Genomic DNA, 18,584 nt, shown 5'->3' with positions numbered 1-18,584 from the left:
CACACTTCCGAATTATGTCGCACTTCTCCTCCAACGACAAAGGCTTTCGCTTCCGACTTATAGATCTAGCATCCATACTTTTCACGGCAGATTCCGACATCTTAGAATTTTCGGAGGGATGACCAGCGGAGAAACGCATGCGCAGTGGACGGCGGACGAAGTGAAAATGCAAGAGAAAGTCGCGGCGCGCGAGAGCGGCTAGGCAGGGAGGAAATCCCGACAGTGCGCCCAATTTTACAACTTCACAATTTTCGATAAGTTCAGATATTCACAATATAGAGGTAGATGCTGTCAAGGGACTGACTAATAGCATCACTATGAAGAGATTATTCACTATGTGGAGTTTCACTATGAGGAGGTTTTACATACACGTCAAATATAGCTGTTTTGCAAGGGACCGTAAAGATTCGTTCACTATGAAGAGAGATTCACTTTGTAGAGGTTCACTATATAGAGGTTCGACTGTATATATATATATATATATATATATATATATATATATATATATATATATATATATATATATATATATATATATATATATATATATATATATATTTGTTTATTTATTTATTTATTTATTTATTAGATTTATGAATAAATATGTTTTATGAGTATGTTTAGGCGACCCAAAAAAAAAAAAGGTCTTGCTGGCCCCCAGGGCTCACCACTGTTCATATATGTATTATATATGTATTATATATGTATATTGTACTTCCTTGATTACACCACTGTTTTTTTACAATCAACACTGCCCTCTAGAGGAAGAATGAACAAGTCTTTTCCGGGGTCGAAAATGTTGCTGCTAATGTTTCAGTTCAAAGTATTTTTTTAAATCATTAAAGCTATGCGCATTGTCCTTTTGTTTTTTATGTGATTCTTTTATCAGTCCTCTAAATTGACCTTTTGTGTAGCTGCTTGCTTTGGCAATCACCAAATTGGATTAGGGTGTCTTGTGGTTTGCCACAAGACATCCAGAAAGGCTGAGCTCATACATGTGCACACACACATTCTCATGGAATGGCTTTGTGAGCCCATCAGGCACAAAAACAAATTGAGGACGAAATTTTCCTTCAGAAGATTATGCTTTTTCTTCAAATATGTACCGGCACTTCTTTGCTGACAAAAAGCTCATTTGATGATGATGATCGTGCTTTCTTGTATGTTCATTTCTAGGTATATTTTTTGCTTTGGTAATGTTGCTTCTTACAAAATTCTTTTAAATCAGAGATGAATTTCAGCCTTAATTCTGTAACAAAAATGTAAATATTATACACTGCACAAATAAAATTGTCTAAATATTAGTACGAAGGATCAATTTTTAAATAAGTTTCTCTATGCTTTTTCAAAAAGAGGTGTGGCATATGCCTTGTGTATTCCAGGTGCGGTTCGGAAATAACATCAAGTCGTTTAGAAACCAAGGATGCCTGAAGTTGTCCTGCAATGTCACTGACGCTTAATGATGGAGACATGGGGAGCAAAGTTCACGACTGGAGCCTCAACATGAAATCAAGAAAGCGGTTCAATGTCGACATATCTTGCTAGAGACACTGCCAGTGTACTTAATGAGCAGCAGCATAATATTAAATGAAAGCCCCTGTCATCCATTTGATGGAAACAAAGTTTGTTTTAAGATATGAGAGGGGAGACAGCAAGGGGAAACCATCTGGTTTCGGTATGTCATGAGTTGTAACTATTTGAGCATTCTGTGCACAAACATGTTTACATGTAGCAAACTGCTTCTTTTTACAGCTATTTATATTTACGGCCATCTGACAAAGTGTAATCATGCTCAGCTTTGTAAAGCGGTAATATCACTTTTTTTGTGGTCAACTGAGGCGCCACTCAAAAATGTGCTACAAAAAAAAGAATCAATCTTTATTCTTGTCATCATTTTATTTTTTAATCCTTCCATATTTGAGATTATTGACTTTTGTATTGTATTGATCTGGATGGTGATTATGATCCAGAATTTGGAATAAATTATCATCACATACAGAGTTCATTAATCCCTTGGTAGCTCAATGAAGTTGTGGCTGTTATCTCACCATGCATTGGACAAGTCTGTATAGGCTTACGGTCGTTAAATTCTAATTCAGTTCCCTGCATAATGTATGACAGTGGGTGTATAATGAACTGCCTGTTTCATATGAGGGCACGTAAAAGTGCTTCTTAGAGCCCGGCTTGTGCACCTCTGATCGAACTGACAGGTATGAACAAGGCCCGGTTGTGCTATTTGTGCTTTTACCTTACTACATTAATGCAAATTCCATCCCACCAATGCAGATTTGTCTCATCCGGCTGCCTCAAAGCTCTAGACTGATTCAGTGCCTCTGTCAGCAGCTGCGGGTCATCAAAATCAAGGCACGCAGCCTCCTCGAAGGCTTTGCCGCACACCCACCCCCGAAGCGAAAGCGACCACGTGGGAACAATCTGTTTGTATGGCTTTGCATTGATTTGTTTGACAGATGAAGCAGCTGCACAATTTGCATCAGGGCATCAGAGTTACCGTGGAGAAACACTTGAGTCTTCTTGAAGTAAGTCGTGGCAGATGTTTTTTTTATCTTGAGGTTTTATGTATAGGTGCACTTTGATTGGCTGGTGACCAAAAGTGGATGCGTCTCTTGACCCGTGTGGACATTAAGATTTTTTTTTTTTTTTAATGGATAACCCTTACTTTATACACACTCACTCCAATTTCAAGTCAGAACATTGACGAGATAAAACAAAGACAAGCTATTTAATTTCCAAAGTGGTTAACCAAATTGTTTTGTTTTTTGTTTTGTTTTCTAATGTTCTGTCATTGAATTTCATTTCAATATCCAAAAAAGATGGAACATGGGTAACAAAAGACTGAGAAAGTTTAGAAATGCTCAAAAACACCCGTTTGGAACATTCCACGGGTTAAAAGGTTAATTGGAAACAGATGAATATCATGTTTTGGTATCCCAGAAAGGCTCACTTGTTTAAAAACAAGTATGGAACAAGTTTCACCACTTAGTGACCAAACTGCGTCAGTAAATAGTTGTTTGAGACTAAGTTTAACAACAATGTTTCTCAAAGTACAATTGCAAGGAATTAACAGATTTCATCATCTATATTCCACTATATCATCAAAGAATCTGGAAACATCTCTCGATGTACTCAAGCAGCAAGACCAAAACCAAACGATGAATGGTCATCACCTGCATTGAAAAGTGCCATTACAGTGCTGCGTGGATTCAGAAACACTTCAGACAAACATTTTCAATTGACAAACTTCATTGCCGCATCTACAACTGCATGTTTAAAACTCTACCATGCAAAATGGAAGTTATAGATAATGTTTTGAAGGCAGGCACCCCTATTAGGAAAGCTAATTTTCCGAGGTTGCCCATTGGAAATGTTTGCAGAAACAAAAGGAAAACAAAAAAAAAAGTCCTTGAACTTGGTTTGTGGTGAGGTACCTCTCTAGCTTTGCTAGTTTCATGGCCTTAGCAAGCACTTCTAGATGCAAAAAGCATGGTAGAATTTGGTGCAATAGCGCACTTTTCCTCACAAGATGGACGCATCCATAGCTAAGTAGATAGCAAAGGAATTGCGGGCATGTGGGTCTTTGATGATGACGTGGATTAAGTGGATCTGGGACAAATTTCAAAACAATTAAAAAAAAATATATTAAACTGGTTGAATTCATTGCTTTATTGGAGAGTCATGAATACATTTACAGTTTAATATAAAATAAAATTAACACATATATATCTGTTGTTAATAACCAAAATTAATTCACAGACCCCATGGTCACTCCACAGACCCATGGGGGTCCACGGACCCCACTTCGAGAACCACTGCTATAGACAACACCCACAAACAGTGCCGACTTCTCTCATAAGGACTGAAACTAAGTAAAAAAGTTTTTTGTGGTATGACCAGTCACCGTTTCAGATTGTTTTAGGAAATCATCTACATCATGTCTCTGGGCCAAAGAGGAAAAGGGCTACCCGGATTTTTAGCTAGTTTAAAAACCTGCATCAGTGTGTTAGTGCCCTTGGAGGCAATGATTGATGATGATTTCAGTGAGACAATTCTAAGCTTTATTCACCATGTGTTACAACGGCTTCACTTCGTAACAAAATACTTGTATTAGAATACAAGACTGGTCGGCGAGCAGTCCAGACCTGTTTGTGTTATGAAGTGTAATATATGGCAACAAAGACCCATGATTGTTGAACACCTGAAATTATACTTGATAATTGATTGTTACCACATTTTCTAGGAGCACAGTAGTCTACTTAAAAATCCGACAATTACCATAACGCTTGGCATGCAGAATGATTATTTTCATGCTTTTTAAAGACCAAAGCCGCAGAAATCCATTAGTTTCCCTCTTGAGGCATCTGTCAACTCGTAGCTTTATGGCTTATAGTCAAGGACCACTCAGTTCACTTCTCCAAAATGTCAACTCCTGTCTTCCCACTCAGCCATAAACATTTAACGCCTTCTAAATCTGGTAAAAATCGTACAATTGTTCCAGCAGGCCTTGTCGGGTTAGAAAAATATGAAGCTTTCAAACTTAATATTTCAAATTGTCCACGTATAATGACATTAAATTACTCCCCTTTGACACATGTCAAGACGTGGCACCAATCTGTATTATTTTGACAATTTACGCAGCGGTGTTAAATCATTTGTGGTGGATTTACATTATTCCGGAGTTTCCACTTGGCGTGTCAGCGCCCCTGCAGTGCACAGCTCCACTGAATGGCAGAACGGCCCGACTGCAGTCAGGTGAAACATTAACTTTTGTTCTACAGACATGATGCTTCCTTATTAGTAGAAACGGTTGAAACAGTTGTCTGTGTGTGTCCAGATGTCGCCCTAATGGAGAAGAGGTGTTTAGTCATCACCCGAACAACCCATAAATCATGTCCTAGCAGGCACTGGGCTGCTTTGACCAATCAGAGGAAGAGCAGTAAGTGGGAATGCTCTACCTTTTGAGGGCAATCCACTGGTTGCAAGACGCAGCTTTGCTTTAAAAAAAAAAAAAATCTGCACTCAAATTATAGACATTCAGGCATTGGGAGAATCTCTTTTTTTTCCCCCAACAATAATGGCATCAGTCACCGTGACATATCTCCAAAGATGCAGATCTTCGATAACTACTCAAGGCTTCCAGTTACAAACCTGTTTGTAAGTCTCACTCCGATCACCAGCCTGTCTGTTCATTGCATCTTAGAGGAAAGATTTTAATGGCGAGAATCCAGCTGGTCCGTGTCAAAGTGAGCTGGACGGTACTTTTGGCTCTGGCTCACCTCACCTACCTGCTATTTGGAGCCATCATTTTCCAGATTCTGGAGCGAGAGGCTGAAAGCAACAACCGAAATCACTTCCAACTGGAAAAGTTGAATTTCTTGACAAATTACACCTGTTTGGATGGACCGGCTTTGGAGAAGTTTGTTCAGGTTTGCCTTGTTATTCTTCTTTTCTTGTTAATCTGCTGCTCAGTTAAACCTTGTCATTGATATGATGATAAACAGACATCGTAGTAAAGCTGTAATTCTATCAATATCTTGTAGACACAAGTCTGTTTAATCATTGAGTAAATTTGAGGACAGAATAAAAGGAAAAAGATCAATATCATTAACAGATGGAGTACATGCTCATAAAATGCTTAGCGGTTAATTACATGCTCTAATAAATCACAATCGATCATTCTTGTGAGATTTTTATCGTACTTGTTAGTAGAATCAGACTCAAAACTTCAAAACAATAAAATAGAGTTAGGTTTAAATTATCTCCGGCCAAAAAAACAAACACTCTTCAATCTTTAAAATCTTTGATTCAATGGTATGATAATGTTGGCATGGCATTGCCCTAAGACACTGCTTCTCAAATGGGTGTACGGATACCCCTTGGGCTACTTGAAGGAACTTCAGATCAGATTTTGAATAAAACAAACAAACATGCAAACACCCTTTAAAAAGCATTATTGAATTAAATGTTTCATCAAAGTATAAGTTTGAATATGATATGTTCAGTATGTGATTCAATTTCATTATTTTAAGACAGATTCTCCCCATACTAGAATGGTTTGACCCAACTTATCACGTGCCACCTCTAGTTACCGGTTAATGATTTATTTATGTGAACAGATCTCTACTGTGATCCCAAAACAGGACATTTTAAATTGAATATTTTGCTTTGGACAAATATTCATTCATAATTATTTATTTTGAGTACAGGTCTGGCACTTTATGTTGATTATTTGTTTGGGTTAAATATTTATTAATACTTAAGTTAATGACTTATTCTTGTGAACAGATATCTACTGGAATCCCAAAAGAGGATACTTTGTTTAATATTTTTCTGTGGACAAATATTTATTTATAATTATTTATTTTTGGGAGCAGGGCCAACACCTTATTAGGTTATTTATTTTTGATACAGATCGCTTCTTTATGATTATTTTGTGGATCTATACAAATGAAGTTTGAAAGATTCTATAGTTTAATAAATCATACACTGATGACATGTTTTAAGTCTTTCTTTTTATTTTTTTCTAACCCAAAAATGCTTTGCACTGATTAAGGGGTACTTGGCTGAACACATATTTCATGGGGCATACATGATTGAAAAAAAGGTTGAGAACCACTCCCCTTAGATATTACCCTGATCTTTTATCAGGCAACGCTATTCTGATGACATCATCAAGCGATACTCAAATGTTGTCTTCTACTGTGTATTGTTCACAGTTTGTATGGCAGTTTGCCATCCGTTTTTGAGCCAAGGAACCTTTGGGAAAAACCTCACAGCACTCCACCAAACAATAATGTCAGAAAATATAATGCTAGGTTCTGGTGAATTTTCAAAAATCATCAATTTTCAAGGGACTCAAAAAACGTTCTTAATCTATTAGCATTGTTGTGAAAAAGATCAAGCCTTTCTCAAAACTGATTGGCCAATCTTTTGTAGAAATAATAACACACACACAGCTGTGAATTGACCATAGGTTGAGATTTTTTAAAGAATATATTAAATTCAACCAAATGTGACTCATGAGGTTTTGACCCAACACTGGGTAGATCAATAAAACAATAAGGATAGTGTCATAATGTTTTGTTTTGTTTTTTTCAGAGGTAGGCACATCATCAGCACTGACAGACTGTCTGTGTCAGTCTGTTGCCGATGCCAACGGACTGATGAATGGTCACTTAACAGTATTACCACGCAGTGGAGAAATAGGTTCAGTTGATTGGATAAACTGACTTGGTTCAATTCACTACTTATCATTCACAGTTATAATACAACTGACTTTACCAGGGATATAATTGTATTTGGTCCCTTTCTCAGTCCTGGTTTCAGGTTTCTTGCTGAAAAGAGCATTCTGGGATGTGTTTCCACTGCAAGGCGTTCACTATTTCACTTAACCAATCAATGCAGAACAAATTTGCAGTCTTTCTCTGATTGACTCTTGGCCAGGAAATGCAAGATAGAAGTTTTTTAATACCCAATTCAAAACGTTGTTTTTAGTAAAGTCAACCTCAGCAAAACTTTGTTTTACTTGTATGTGACGGACAAATGTTAATGAAACCTTACTCTAGAGTTGTAGACACCATTTGAGTGTCATGTAAAGCGTGATAATGCCATCCATAATAAACACAATGGTGTATTATAGGCTAGGGTTAAACCCCTTAGCTGGCTTTTTTTTGTTACACTTACAATACTATGTTGAGTTTCAATTGCATTGTAACTGTAGATCCACAGACATTGTGTTAACTTTAAGTGTAAGTACTAACAGAGAAAAAAATAATTAGTATGAGTGCAGACAGAAGTAGACCAGTGCCTGATGAATGACGGACCAGAAACAAAAAAAGTCATTTGTCGCCCTCTAGTGGTGGCAAAAGGTTGGACAAAAATACACTGACAGACTGATGGACCAACGATTATAATTTTTTTCTGGCATGACAAAATGACGGCCGGACGATGACGGAAAGGGGGTGGGACAGTGACAAAAAAATGTAAGTTGCCCACCTCTGTTTTTTCTTAAATGTTGCTTTCAGTGGGAAATCTGTTCTTGTGAAATAACGGTTGTATGCCATGTGGCTTCTGAAACACATCAAGGAAACCTTGTCAATTGTCTTCTAAATTGAGTAGAGCATGGCTCAGTGTAGAGTGTTTGCTTCTCCACCCGAAGGTTGAGCGCTACAGTACATACCTGACCCTGGGGACCTTGAAGTGTCCTTGAGCAATTAACAATATATTTGTAATTAATACATAACAGACTGTTTTTACATGGAAATTAAAATTGCAGTTTCTATTTTAAAAAAATGTAAATTAAGGTGCATGGATGTGTTCACAGGTGATTTTAGATGCCTGGGAAAGAGGCGTGAATCCCTCAGGCAACTCAACAAACCCCAGTAATTGGGATTTCAGCAGCGCCTTCTTTTTTGCTGGTACTGTGGTCACTACTATAGGTGAGAGCAATGTAGGCCTACTAGACAGATCGTTTGAATGTCTGACCTGCGCTGAATGATAAATCTTCCCTGGATTCACAGGCTATGGCAACCTGTCTCCCAGCACCGTGTCCGGTCAGGTGTTCTGCGTCTTTTATGCGTTGTGTGGCATCCCACTTAACCTGGCCTTCCTCAAACAGCTGGGCAAATGTCTGACTATTCACCTGGGTCGTTTGGAGAAAGGCATGGTCTCTGTGGTTCCACACAAGGTATTCTACAGCAACGATATACATGTAATCTTACGTGAAATGTCTGTTTTGTTTGGCTCAGTACGGACCATTCAATTATGTGTTTGCTGTGCTCCTCTGTAGCAAACTGTTGAGGCGTTGGCAGTGAGCTCTTTCTTCATCACCGGCAGTCTGCTCTTCCTGGTCATCCCCCCAATTCTGTTCAGTTATGTGGAAGGCTGGACATTTGGCGAGGGCTTCTACTTTGCTTTCATTACCCTCAGCACCATTGGCTTTGGAGATTATGTTGTGGGTGAGTATCCACATTCACGCATTTCCCCACAAAGTATGGTACCCAGACATCCCACTTCAAATTCGTGAGTGGGGAAACAGTTTGTGGTTTGAACTAGTGATGTGACATTCACAAACAAAGCAAGTCTCTTGAACGGCGCTTGACTGTGAGCGATGGGACTCAAGATGACAATACAAATTGTACTATATTGGTACAACACTGGGAAATAGCAAAAAGTTTGACAATGGGGAGTGCATTGACTGATATAGCCCTGTGCGACTGTCATACAAGGTAGTATTTAGCTTAGCCGAAGTAATTGCGTAAAATGCCTAAAATCCTTTTTCATATTATTTTCTGTTCGAATCTTACTAGAGTTCTTTGGACACAGGCAAGTAAAATCTTGATCTTATCTGCAGTTCCTATGTGTTAATTGAGTTCAAGCGTAAACCAAATCAGGGCTTGTTATTAGGACGATTGTAAGTTGTTACCACATCATACCTCAAATGTACCATATACTAGAAATTTTTGATTGTAAGGTGCACCAGATTCTAAGGCACTGTCTCAATGGACAGTTTGATTTTTTGGAAGATTTTCATATATAGGGTGCATTACCGTACATCAAGAGAAACAAAGTGGTGCATCAATTGAATGAAACTCTATTCAACATGAATTGAACATCCAAACATAAGGCAAGTTTGATTATAAGGCACACCGTCCATTTTGAAACAAAATTTAAGGATTTTAAGTGCACCTTATAATTTAAAAATTAAAGTTAAAAAAAACTATTAACGTCATCCCCAGGGTTTTATGTTTGCATTGACACTTTTCTATGCAGTATATTTGCCGCACGAATTTTATTGTGTTATTTGCCAATTGAGTCACAAATTAGGGGTTATAAGGCAAAGAACTGGAGTCTTTTGCAAAAGAGGAAGAGAGCACCAAGGTTTTTTGTGTGTGTTTTCAGTCTCTTCATTTTATTACAAAGATTACGAAGAAGGCAGTTTCAAGTTTCACAGTAATATCATATAAGGAATTGTTTGTGTTTGTGTGTGTGTGTGTGTGTGTGTGTGTGTGTGTGTGTGTGTGCACGCGTGCGGACGTGCATGACTGCAAGTGTGCAAGCAATGTGTTTTTATATCATAATATATACTGTACATATATACAATTGTTCCCTCACACACTAAGGAAATTATTATTCATACTATCTTACTACCACGCTAAATATTGTAGTTATACAAATTAAATTAAACATTCAACAACTATTCGGTACAAAATCTTTAAATACAGTGAACAGAAAGAAATACATCTGGGGGACTCAGTTTGCGTATATTGGTGGCATCTTATATCTTGCTGGTAGTTGCTGTCAATGACCCACTGGGTGAGACGCTAGTGTCTTTATTAAAATCCAGTGTTCCATCAAGGTAAGCAAGCATAAAACGGTCAAATGAACAAATATTGATGATTTAAGATTGATCATTTGACTTTAGGGTAAGTTGAGGACCAGGAACTCTTCAATGAAAATATGCTAAGAAGATTTTTATTCTCACAGGGACCGACCCCGGCAAGGAATACATCTCTCTGTACCGTAGCCTGGCAGGTATATGGATCATCTTTGCCTTGGCCTGGCTTGCGCTTATCCTCAGCATGGGATCAAGAATAATGGCACATGTGATCGGCATGACTCATCCAGGCCTTAAGAAACAAGAGGAGGAAGAGGATGTCTCATCCAATAAACTGGAAGACACCTCAAAGATTTGACACCATGGGCTTCGGTGCTTGCTGCTCTGGCCAAGGTTTGGCACAGTGTGCGGTCAAAACGTGTTCCTGGGTGGAGTTTTTCTCTCTTTTGGTAATTTGTTAGAATTTGTGCTTGATAGAATGGGGCGCAACAAGGCGCTTGTGCCACTCTCCGCCATGGCGGGACGGAACCAGTCAAGTCCCAAACAATCCTGTCCTAATCCCTCATTTACATTAGGATTATGGGTGTGGGAAGCGCACGGCGAGTTAGAAGTTGCGCAAGTTAGAAGTACTGTAGACTCGCTGTCCTGCGCATGAATAATACGCGCCTGCACAGTTCTATCCCTATGTGGGATGATAATTGTGCATATGACGTGCGGTGTCGTGCCGGTCATGACATGCCATTCAAATATTTCTGTGTTTAATTAACTGATTTATCCAGATTGGTCTTGTTTAATTTGATCAATACATTTACAAATTTATTGTATGATAAAATACTTAAGGAGGATTGTCAGGTTGTTGGGCATCTCGGTGGATGAGTGGTTAGAACATCCGCCTTTTGTTCTATTTATATGTGCGTTTATTGTAGGAGAAAGTCGAAAATCAAAATTTTCTTAGTGCAGTGTATGCTTTTTGGGTAGGACAGTGTCCCAAAATTTATATACCTTTTAAACTGTTTATTATTGAAATTTTAAATTTGCAGTGGTGTAAAACTCTATTGTATACTAATGAAAATGTTGTGTGTTTGCATCTTTCCAGTCTCCTATTTTTCAACCCAAGATTGAAAAGATCTTTGTTGTTCAACACCCCTAAAAACTAACCACAACATCCATCTATCTTCTGCTATTCATTTGTGGTAGACTCACCAGCCAGCAGCTTAAGCAGAGAAGAAAAACGTTCATTCAGTCACGTTCCCCAGCTCTGAAAGGTCAACCAAAACTGAGTGAAAACAAATAAATAAATAAGCAATAAACTTGCCCAAACTCAGAAAACTGGTGAACTGTAAGACCAACAGTGGTGGCATTTTCATTTGACAACAAGTGGCAAAATGGCTGCCCACTGAGATAGAAAAATGTGGAATTTGCTGCTTGGATCACTTTCCACAAAACAGTAAAACAATGATCAGAATGCAAGGTTTAGGCTGGCTGGGTGAAATATAGATGTTTTTGTTGTTGTTGTTTTTAATAATGTGTGTCTTGTTGCCCACCCCTATAAAATATGAGTTTTAATGTGAGCGATTGTTTCTTATCCAACCCAAATGACTAGTTATAGGAGTGTCTGTCTTCATTTGTTTATTTTAGCTTACTTGCTTGATAAAAAAACATTCTTTTAGATCTCACATTAACGAAGGAAAGCCCTTTCAAAATGATTTATCTTGTTCTTGTTTTTTTTTTTTAATAAAAAAAAAGCTGTCATTTTAACATGGGTGCAAAGACTTTGTATATCTACTGTGTATACGCATTAACATGTGAGTCAACATCTGTGTTTGTGTGCCAACGGAAAACTCCGGTGAATAGAGCGTGTTTGGGCTATCTAAAGCAAACACATTAATCAGGATGCGAGGTAGCATGAGAGCACATTACACGCAAAAGTGAACCCAGGAAAAAAAAGGCACATTTTAGTATATCTGCTTCTAAAATGGACACCTGTGTCACTTTGTCACCCCTTTCTTTTTCACCCAGAAAATTCATTTGTCATTCAGAATGAAATGTATATACAGCATCATTTCAAATGTGGTTTGTAAGACAAAAGGTATGATCACAAGACATTGGTCATCTATTCTATGCATGTTTGGCTGAAAATAGTCACATCTACGATCATTCTGTGGCCCAGCTATTGACAGTATCTCATTCCTCTGCACTAAATTTGCATGGCAGGGCTCTGATGTGATTTAAACCGTAGCGCGGGTGGGGTTTGATTTGCCTTTGCATCTGTGCAGTCAACTTCCAGCCTTGTTGGCAGACAGGGAATCGAGATGGCAGCAAAAAAAATGTTCAATTTGGCCCGAGTGCCCTCCATCCTTATGCTGGGGGTGATGTACATGGCCTACGTGCTCATTGGCGGGGCGGTATTTTGGAAGTTGGAGGGGGATCTTGTGCAGAAGGACATCATTGTCTTATTGATGAAGAAACAGAAGCTGTTGTCGACGTACGCATGTCTGAACCAAGACGGCCTCGAGGAGGTGGCTCAGGTGAGGACTATCACAAATTGTAGCCACTGCGCTGTCCATTAATCCCAGTCTAGAGGTTGACATTGATGCACCCTTCCAAATTCCATACTGCGTATGTCAGCATCACAGTTCAGAGGATCAGTGTTAGGAGATCTCGATTTCTGCCTTCCCGTAAAGAAATCGGACGCAAAAAGCACGTCGAATGAGCTAAAATAGATCTAGAGAGTGGCGTGATAGCTGCTGGATTCATTCCACACTTCGGGACAAGGCAAGTATTGCCGGCAAATGCTTGAAGGATCCCATTCTTAAGTTACTCAAGTTATTACCTTCGCTGACGATAGCTCCTCATCCCGTGGTTTGATATGGGGGACCACCTGATTTCCATCTGACCGCTTTGCTTTTTTACTGTTTATACAATTTGCTTTCAGACTGCATGACGCCGATGAAAACACTTCAACAGATGCTCTTTTAAGCTGTAGCTATGCATAACATCTTTTTTTTCAATGATTCTACAGCTGTTATATTTAGTTCATCCCAGCGAGCCTGTGGAAGAGCTTAGTTTTAATGTAGCATCATTTTCATTTGCATTCGGCATGTAATTATCAAAATTCCTCTACCTGGCTACTCAGTTAATATTTACAACATGTCACACACTGAAAAGTGATAGGCTCAAAAAGCTTGACCATGTCCTGTTCACAGTTGGCCCTTGGGCCACATTTGAACCATCATTCACTTCCAAATGCGCACCACATCCTTGAGTTTTATTTACCGCACATCCTCGCCAAAGGAAATTTTGCATTGGTGACGATGACAGCGAGGATAACTGCAGGACACGGTTTTAGTCTCAATTTTCAGTTTTCGCTCACACTAATAGCCAACCGAACAGCTCTTGCCAAGCTAAAACACATCTTTCATAGTGACACGTTAATATGCACTTCCCATCATTTGTGGAATCCACATCTTATTTGGTTAAAGAATCTCATGTGGCAATACCTATGAGGTTAAACTGACAAAAAAAGAATCACTGATGGTGGCGTTATTCAATCACCTGAATAAGTCCCTCATATCCGAAGGAAAGGGGTGTAAATGACGAACCGGTAACATAAATATGAAATGCCCTCCTATGGTTATTTATAGTAACTGCATCATAACTTTTAAACATAGACGATACATTTTAATTACTCTAATACCCATTTTAATAACTTGGCACAACAACAACAAAAGGTTCTCTAAAAACAGAATAATTTCAGTCTATAATGTGCTAGAATTAAGAACTGAGAGGGAACACATGCACCGAACAATCTATGAAAACATGTTGTTCCTACTGCTTTAGTGACATTATAAATTAGCTAATGATCAGATTTTAGATTAGATATAAGCATATCACACTTTGGTTTTAAGGCTGGCACATGAGACATCACATTCACCATAAATTATTCTTGAAGCCGACCACTTCAAACAATTCTAAAAAGGGCCATTAATGGGGAATATCTTTTTTTTTCTCCAGATCTGTTGTGTAATCGACATTCCTTTTTTTTCCCTGCTTGTGGTTTACCTCTCACTTTTTACATCTTCTTTGATCCTGTGAATTCTTCCGAAGAGGTTAAGGAAGTCATGTTTTTATTTTGACAATCTAAAAAGTACAAAGGCTATGGTACATTTATCAATGGTCAAATTGAGGGAGTAAGGATAAAGTTGTTAGAAAGCGAAATAGGACTACATAAGTAAAATCTGCTCTATTGTCAGTAACCAAGTGTTGAAATTTCATATTTTCCAGACATTAGATGTTGTATTGCATCATTACTGATATGTAAGCTGCCGATCCTGGTTGCATTTCACTCAAATATGACGACTGTTGCGTAAGTCACTGACTACCCAGTTCTGAGAAGTGTCTTGACCCTTGCTCAAACCCTGAGAAAATAAATGTCAACGCTGTGTCTGGAGGCATTTTCTTTTTTGCGTTGTGGTTGTTTTCTTTTTCCAGGTTATTGAAGATGCATCCAAAGTGGGCCTGAGTTTGAAAAGCAACGGCACTACAGATGGATTCTGGAAATTCCCCAGCTCGGCAGTGTTTGCCGCAACTGTGGTCACAACGATAGGTTAGTTAGATTGTACGGTTACTAAAGATTTTATGCAAGTGTCTGTATACACTACTGTATGAGTAACAGACGACGTAGTGGTTCACACACCCGATTTCTGCGCAGGCACTTTGGGCTCTAGAGGAACGCATGTCCACCTATTTGTCCCGTACAAACTACACAAACAATACATTCCAAATGACTGGCCAACTTCCAAGCTCTTCAGATTTATCATTCACAACAGTTACAAAAATCTTAGAAGATTGTGTAATATGACTAAATAAGAGAACTACACTTGAACAATCGAACACTATTCTAAAATGCAGTGTGAAAAAGATGAGTGCATCTGCTTCTGCTACTTTCATAACCGTATTTGTCAGCATGGGAGGATGCCGTGTTGCTCATAAGCAGGAATCCCATTTTTTAATGTGTTTCATAGCAATGGTACATTTCAACATTTCAGAAGCCATACAAGCAATAAACTGGAAATGTTTTTTTGATTTTTCATTCATAACGGATAATTGTAATTGTTCCTTTTCTGAAAAAGATACTTTCAGATGTTGAAAAAAAATGGCAATGGCTAATACTAAATTAATTTGTAAACAAATTATGGATGACAGTTTGATCCATGTGTCAGCAAGATACTCAAACATTTTTGAATACCCACTGCTCTTGCCTTTTTTTTTTTTTTAACTTAAAAAAAATATTCCATTGCATTGCATAAAGGGTTTCGCGCATTCTTGTCCTGGTAAAGACATTTTGATGCCTCTTAAAGGTTTGCTGGTGACCGTAGCTATGAATGTGCAACCTGAGGTGAATGTCCCAGGTTACCATTGGCCCCAAATCGCTTGGGCTACCATCCCTCTCATGCACTCCACGGGTTTCAAAGTTCTGAGTCACACAGGTCTAATCTGGGCCTCCTCTGGTTGCATATTTTCCTCGATATAAACCTAACGTTTATAATAATAATAATAATAATACGTTGTTAAATTTTCTTTAAGCAAGGTTTACAGCAAAGCCTTACTGGAAGCGACGGATGAAAAACGAAGCAAGCACTTGACATCTTTCTGTGAGAACAACGTAAATGAGAGAATGAGAGCAGGCACATGGAAATGCATTAATTTGTGTATTAATAAGTTGAAAATGTGAGAGTGCGTGATAGCAAGATCTTTCACCTAATGTGAGCGAGTCTGAGAGTACACAAGAGTACAAATGGGGGTTTCCTGTCACCATAAAACTATTCCACACCCATGGACATTATGGATTTAATGAAAGGTAAACTTGCCATTGGCCCAGCAGTTGAGCTGTGCAATACTTGAGATTTTTAGTACCAAGCAAATACTGGTGACAGTATCGCCAATACCAAGTACAGTGCTTGAAATTTCTTAAAAATTCTGTATTTGTAAATCACTTGTCCAATTAAATGACATGACTTGCTTTTTTTAAATTAATCTTTTTTGTTGAGATCTTAACCTTACCCTCTGTTTATTAAAGTTCTACATTTAGTATGAAATAAAAAATAAAAAATAACAAATAAAGGCTGCAACTGGCTGACAACCAGTTCAGGGTGTCCCCTGCCTACTGCCCATAAACAGCTGGGATAGGAACCAGCAACCCTAACGAGGATAAGTGGCTACAGAAAATGGATGACGCATAACAAAGCACTATGGGGAGGCAGACATGGTGATTGAAATCGAAGCAGAACTACTTGGTGAACCTGAAAATGTAATAATGAACATACAAAATGCTAGATGCAAAACTGTCTTACAAAACAGTATAAACAACACTGAAAATAAAATGATTGTAGCTAGAGCATGACAGGCCTGCAAGTGTATCCCATGTGCACACGCTGAAAAAGGATTATGCATCATGTATCGATTCAATACGTATAGTGACTTCTGTATTGATCACTGGAAATCAAACTTGAATGATTCTGCACAGCCAACCCATAAAACAACAAATAAACAAAATCAGCGTGCAAAATGACTGAGGAGTAGGGAACCATTTTAAATTGTGAGCGGGTGGGAGGAATGGAAACTTTTGCGACCTTCACATTTGTCATTTGCAGGTTATGGAAACATGAGTCCTAGCTCCACCACTGGTCAGATCTTCTGCGTGGTCTTTGCCCTTTTTGGCATCCCACTTAATATGGTGGTGCTCAACAGGGTGGGCAAGTACATGCTCATCATTCAGCGGAACATCTCCCTCTTCCTCGAGGGGAAGACCAGTAGACGGGTGAGTAAGTCTTGGATGATGCTTTTGTTGAAGTTTCACCTTCTTCTTTTCTACTTTTAGCGGGGTGCACACATCTTCGTCCACTTGGTGTCCTACCTGTCCGGAGCCCTCCTCTTCTTCATTGTTCCCATGCTCGTGTTCCAGCTTCATGAAGGCTGGACCTACTCACAAGCCATCTACTACTGCTTCATCACCCTCAGCACCATCGGCTTTGGAGACTTTGTGGCAGGTAGCTTTCAGGGCATGTCCCTCATCATCGGCATCATATTTGTCCGTTTCATTTGCAGATAATAACCCAGACAAAGTGTACCCAGAGTGGTACAGCTTTATCATGGCCTCCTGGATATTCTTTGGCCTGGCTTGGTTGGCGCTGGTCATCAACCACTCCATTGACATCCTGGAGGCGCTCAACGTGCATGTCAAACAGTGGTGGGAGGGTCACAAGCAGGAGGAAGGGGAAAGCAGCAACAGCGACACACAACTGGAGAGAGAAGATGAGGTCAAGCAGCCGCCTTTTAACTCAGTAAAGGAGAATACACGTTGACGGACTTTTTCATATGGACACAATGTGTGCGGATGCACATGAAGAATGTGTTCATAAAATGGTATGGCTGGTTACTTTACAGTTGTGTTCACTTTTACTTACCATTTTGTCCCTCATATTTTTTGGCAGTTGAGGTTTTCATGTACAAAACCCAAATGTGGGGTTGTTTTATGCTAAACAACCATTGTTTGGGTCAATTTGACCCAAATAATGGGTTGGTCCTTTTTAACCCATCATCGGATTATTTTTAACCCAATCATGTGTTAAACGCTTAGAACTTTGAGCTTCGAATCAGGGTTAGGGTCAGGGTTGGTAAATTGTATTATTTATAAAACTTGCTTGACATTTGAAAACAGCTGACAAAACAAAGTTTTAAAATAAGAGTTTACTATTATTTTTTTTTAATTATTATTATTATTATTATTATTACAAGAAAAGTGCTTGAGAACATAACTGGATTTTATTTTAGAAATTTGGATAGAATGAAGTGCAACCATAATGTCGTCTTTATTTGCACATAACATTATTTAACTAATTTTACATTATAATTTTGATTTATGGTGAAGACATTTCGACACCACTGAGACCCTCTTTTTCTTTTTTTTTCCTTTTTTTTGCTTTCAAAACCCAATAAATAGTTGTATAGTTTCTCTATGCTGTAATGAGCCTTTTTTCCGCTAGGTTGCAGTATTACACAAACAGCACCTAGGGGAACGAATTAGGAGAGTCAGCTGGACGGAAATTGTTTTTCCACAGCTGTGGTCAGTTGTATTGCAATTTGCACGGAAAAAAAGAAACGCTCTATACGGGTTTCTCCCCATCTGAGTTTTAATGCATTCAAATCCATATTTACCACATCATTTATTTTT

At 38.6% G+C, this 18,584-nt stretch overlaps 3 protein-coding genes across 5 annotated transcripts in view; all 3 read left to right on the top strand.

The window, feature by feature from the left end:
• Positions 1–2,001, top strand: part of kif6 (kinesin family member 6) — a 59,540-nt gene extending 57,539 nt beyond the window's left edge. For all 3 annotated transcript variants that reach the window (XM_088434039.1, XM_088434038.1, XM_088434040.1), the window contains one exon: positions 1,383–2,001. In XM_088434039.1, coding sequence (XP_088290165.1) covers positions 1,383–1,399 — 17 coding nt within the window. In that variant the 3' untranslated portion in view covers positions 1,400–2,001. The remainder of the gene's footprint in view (positions 1–1,382) is intronic.
• A 3,103-nt stretch (positions 2,002–5,104) lies between these two features.
• Positions 5,105–12,039, top strand: LOC148413133 (potassium channel, subfamily K, member 16-like). The gene is made up of 5 exons (XM_088433464.1): positions 5,105–5,441; positions 8,339–8,453; positions 8,535–8,701; positions 8,804–8,972; positions 10,501–12,039. The coding sequence occupies exons 1-5, from the start codon at positions 5,229–5,231 to the stop codon at positions 10,707–10,709; spliced, it is 873 nt and encodes a 290-aa protein (XP_088289590.1). The 5' UTR covers positions 5,105–5,228; the 3' UTR covers positions 10,710–12,039.
• A 624-nt stretch (positions 12,040–12,663) lies between these two features.
• LOC148413132 (potassium channel subfamily K member 17-like) lies at positions 12,664–17,715 on the top strand. Its single transcript, XM_088433650.1, has 6 exons — positions 12,664–12,879; positions 14,843–14,957; positions 15,712–15,840; positions 17,005–17,171; positions 17,232–17,400; positions 17,459–17,715. Exons 1-6 carry the CDS (start codon positions 12,664–12,666, stop codon positions 17,713–17,715), a joined length of 1,053 nt encoding a protein of 350 aa, XP_088289776.1.
• Positions 17,716–18,584: the final 869 nt, after the last annotated feature.

This window comes from Hippichthys cyanospilos, chromosome 14 (genome assembly GCF_059441005.1).
Source record: "Hippichthys cyanospilos isolate Australia breed blue-spotted pipefish chromosome 14, RoL_Hcya_1.0, whole genome shotgun sequence".
NCBI lineage: Eukaryota > Metazoa > Chordata > Actinopteri > Syngnathiformes > Syngnathidae > Hippichthys > Hippichthys cyanospilos.
This window is presented reverse-complemented; position numbering and strand designations above follow the sequence as displayed.

What these genes read in the sequence shown, in the direction of transcription:
- LOC148413133 (XM_088433464.1), top strand. Translation starts at nt 5,229, where the DNA reads ATGGCGAGAATCCAGCTGGTCCGTGTCAAAGTGAGCTGGACGGTACTT. An exon ending in CTTTGGAGAAGTTTGTTCAG is followed by an intron (nt 5,442 to 8,338) that starts GTTTGCCTTGTT and finishes ATGTGTTCACAG; the next exon opens with GTGATTTTAGATGCCTGGGA. An exon ending in CTTTGGAGATTATGTTGTGG is followed by an intron (nt 8,973 to 10,500) that starts GTGAGTATCCAC and finishes TTATTCTCACAG; the next exon opens with GGACCGACCCCGGCAAGGAA.
- LOC148413132 (XM_088433650.1), top strand. Translation starts at nt 12,664, where the DNA reads ATGGCAGCAAAAAAAATGTTCAATTTGGCCCGAGTGCCCTCCATCCTT. An exon ending in AACTGTGGTCACAACGATAG is followed by an intron (nt 14,958 to 15,711) that starts GTTAGTTAGATT and finishes TGCCTCTTAAAG; the next exon opens with GTTTGCTGGTGACCGTAGCT. An exon ending in CTTTGGAGACTTTGTGGCAG is followed by an intron (nt 17,401 to 17,458) that starts GTAGCTTTCAGG and finishes TTTCATTTGCAG; the next exon opens with ATAATAACCCAGACAAAGTG.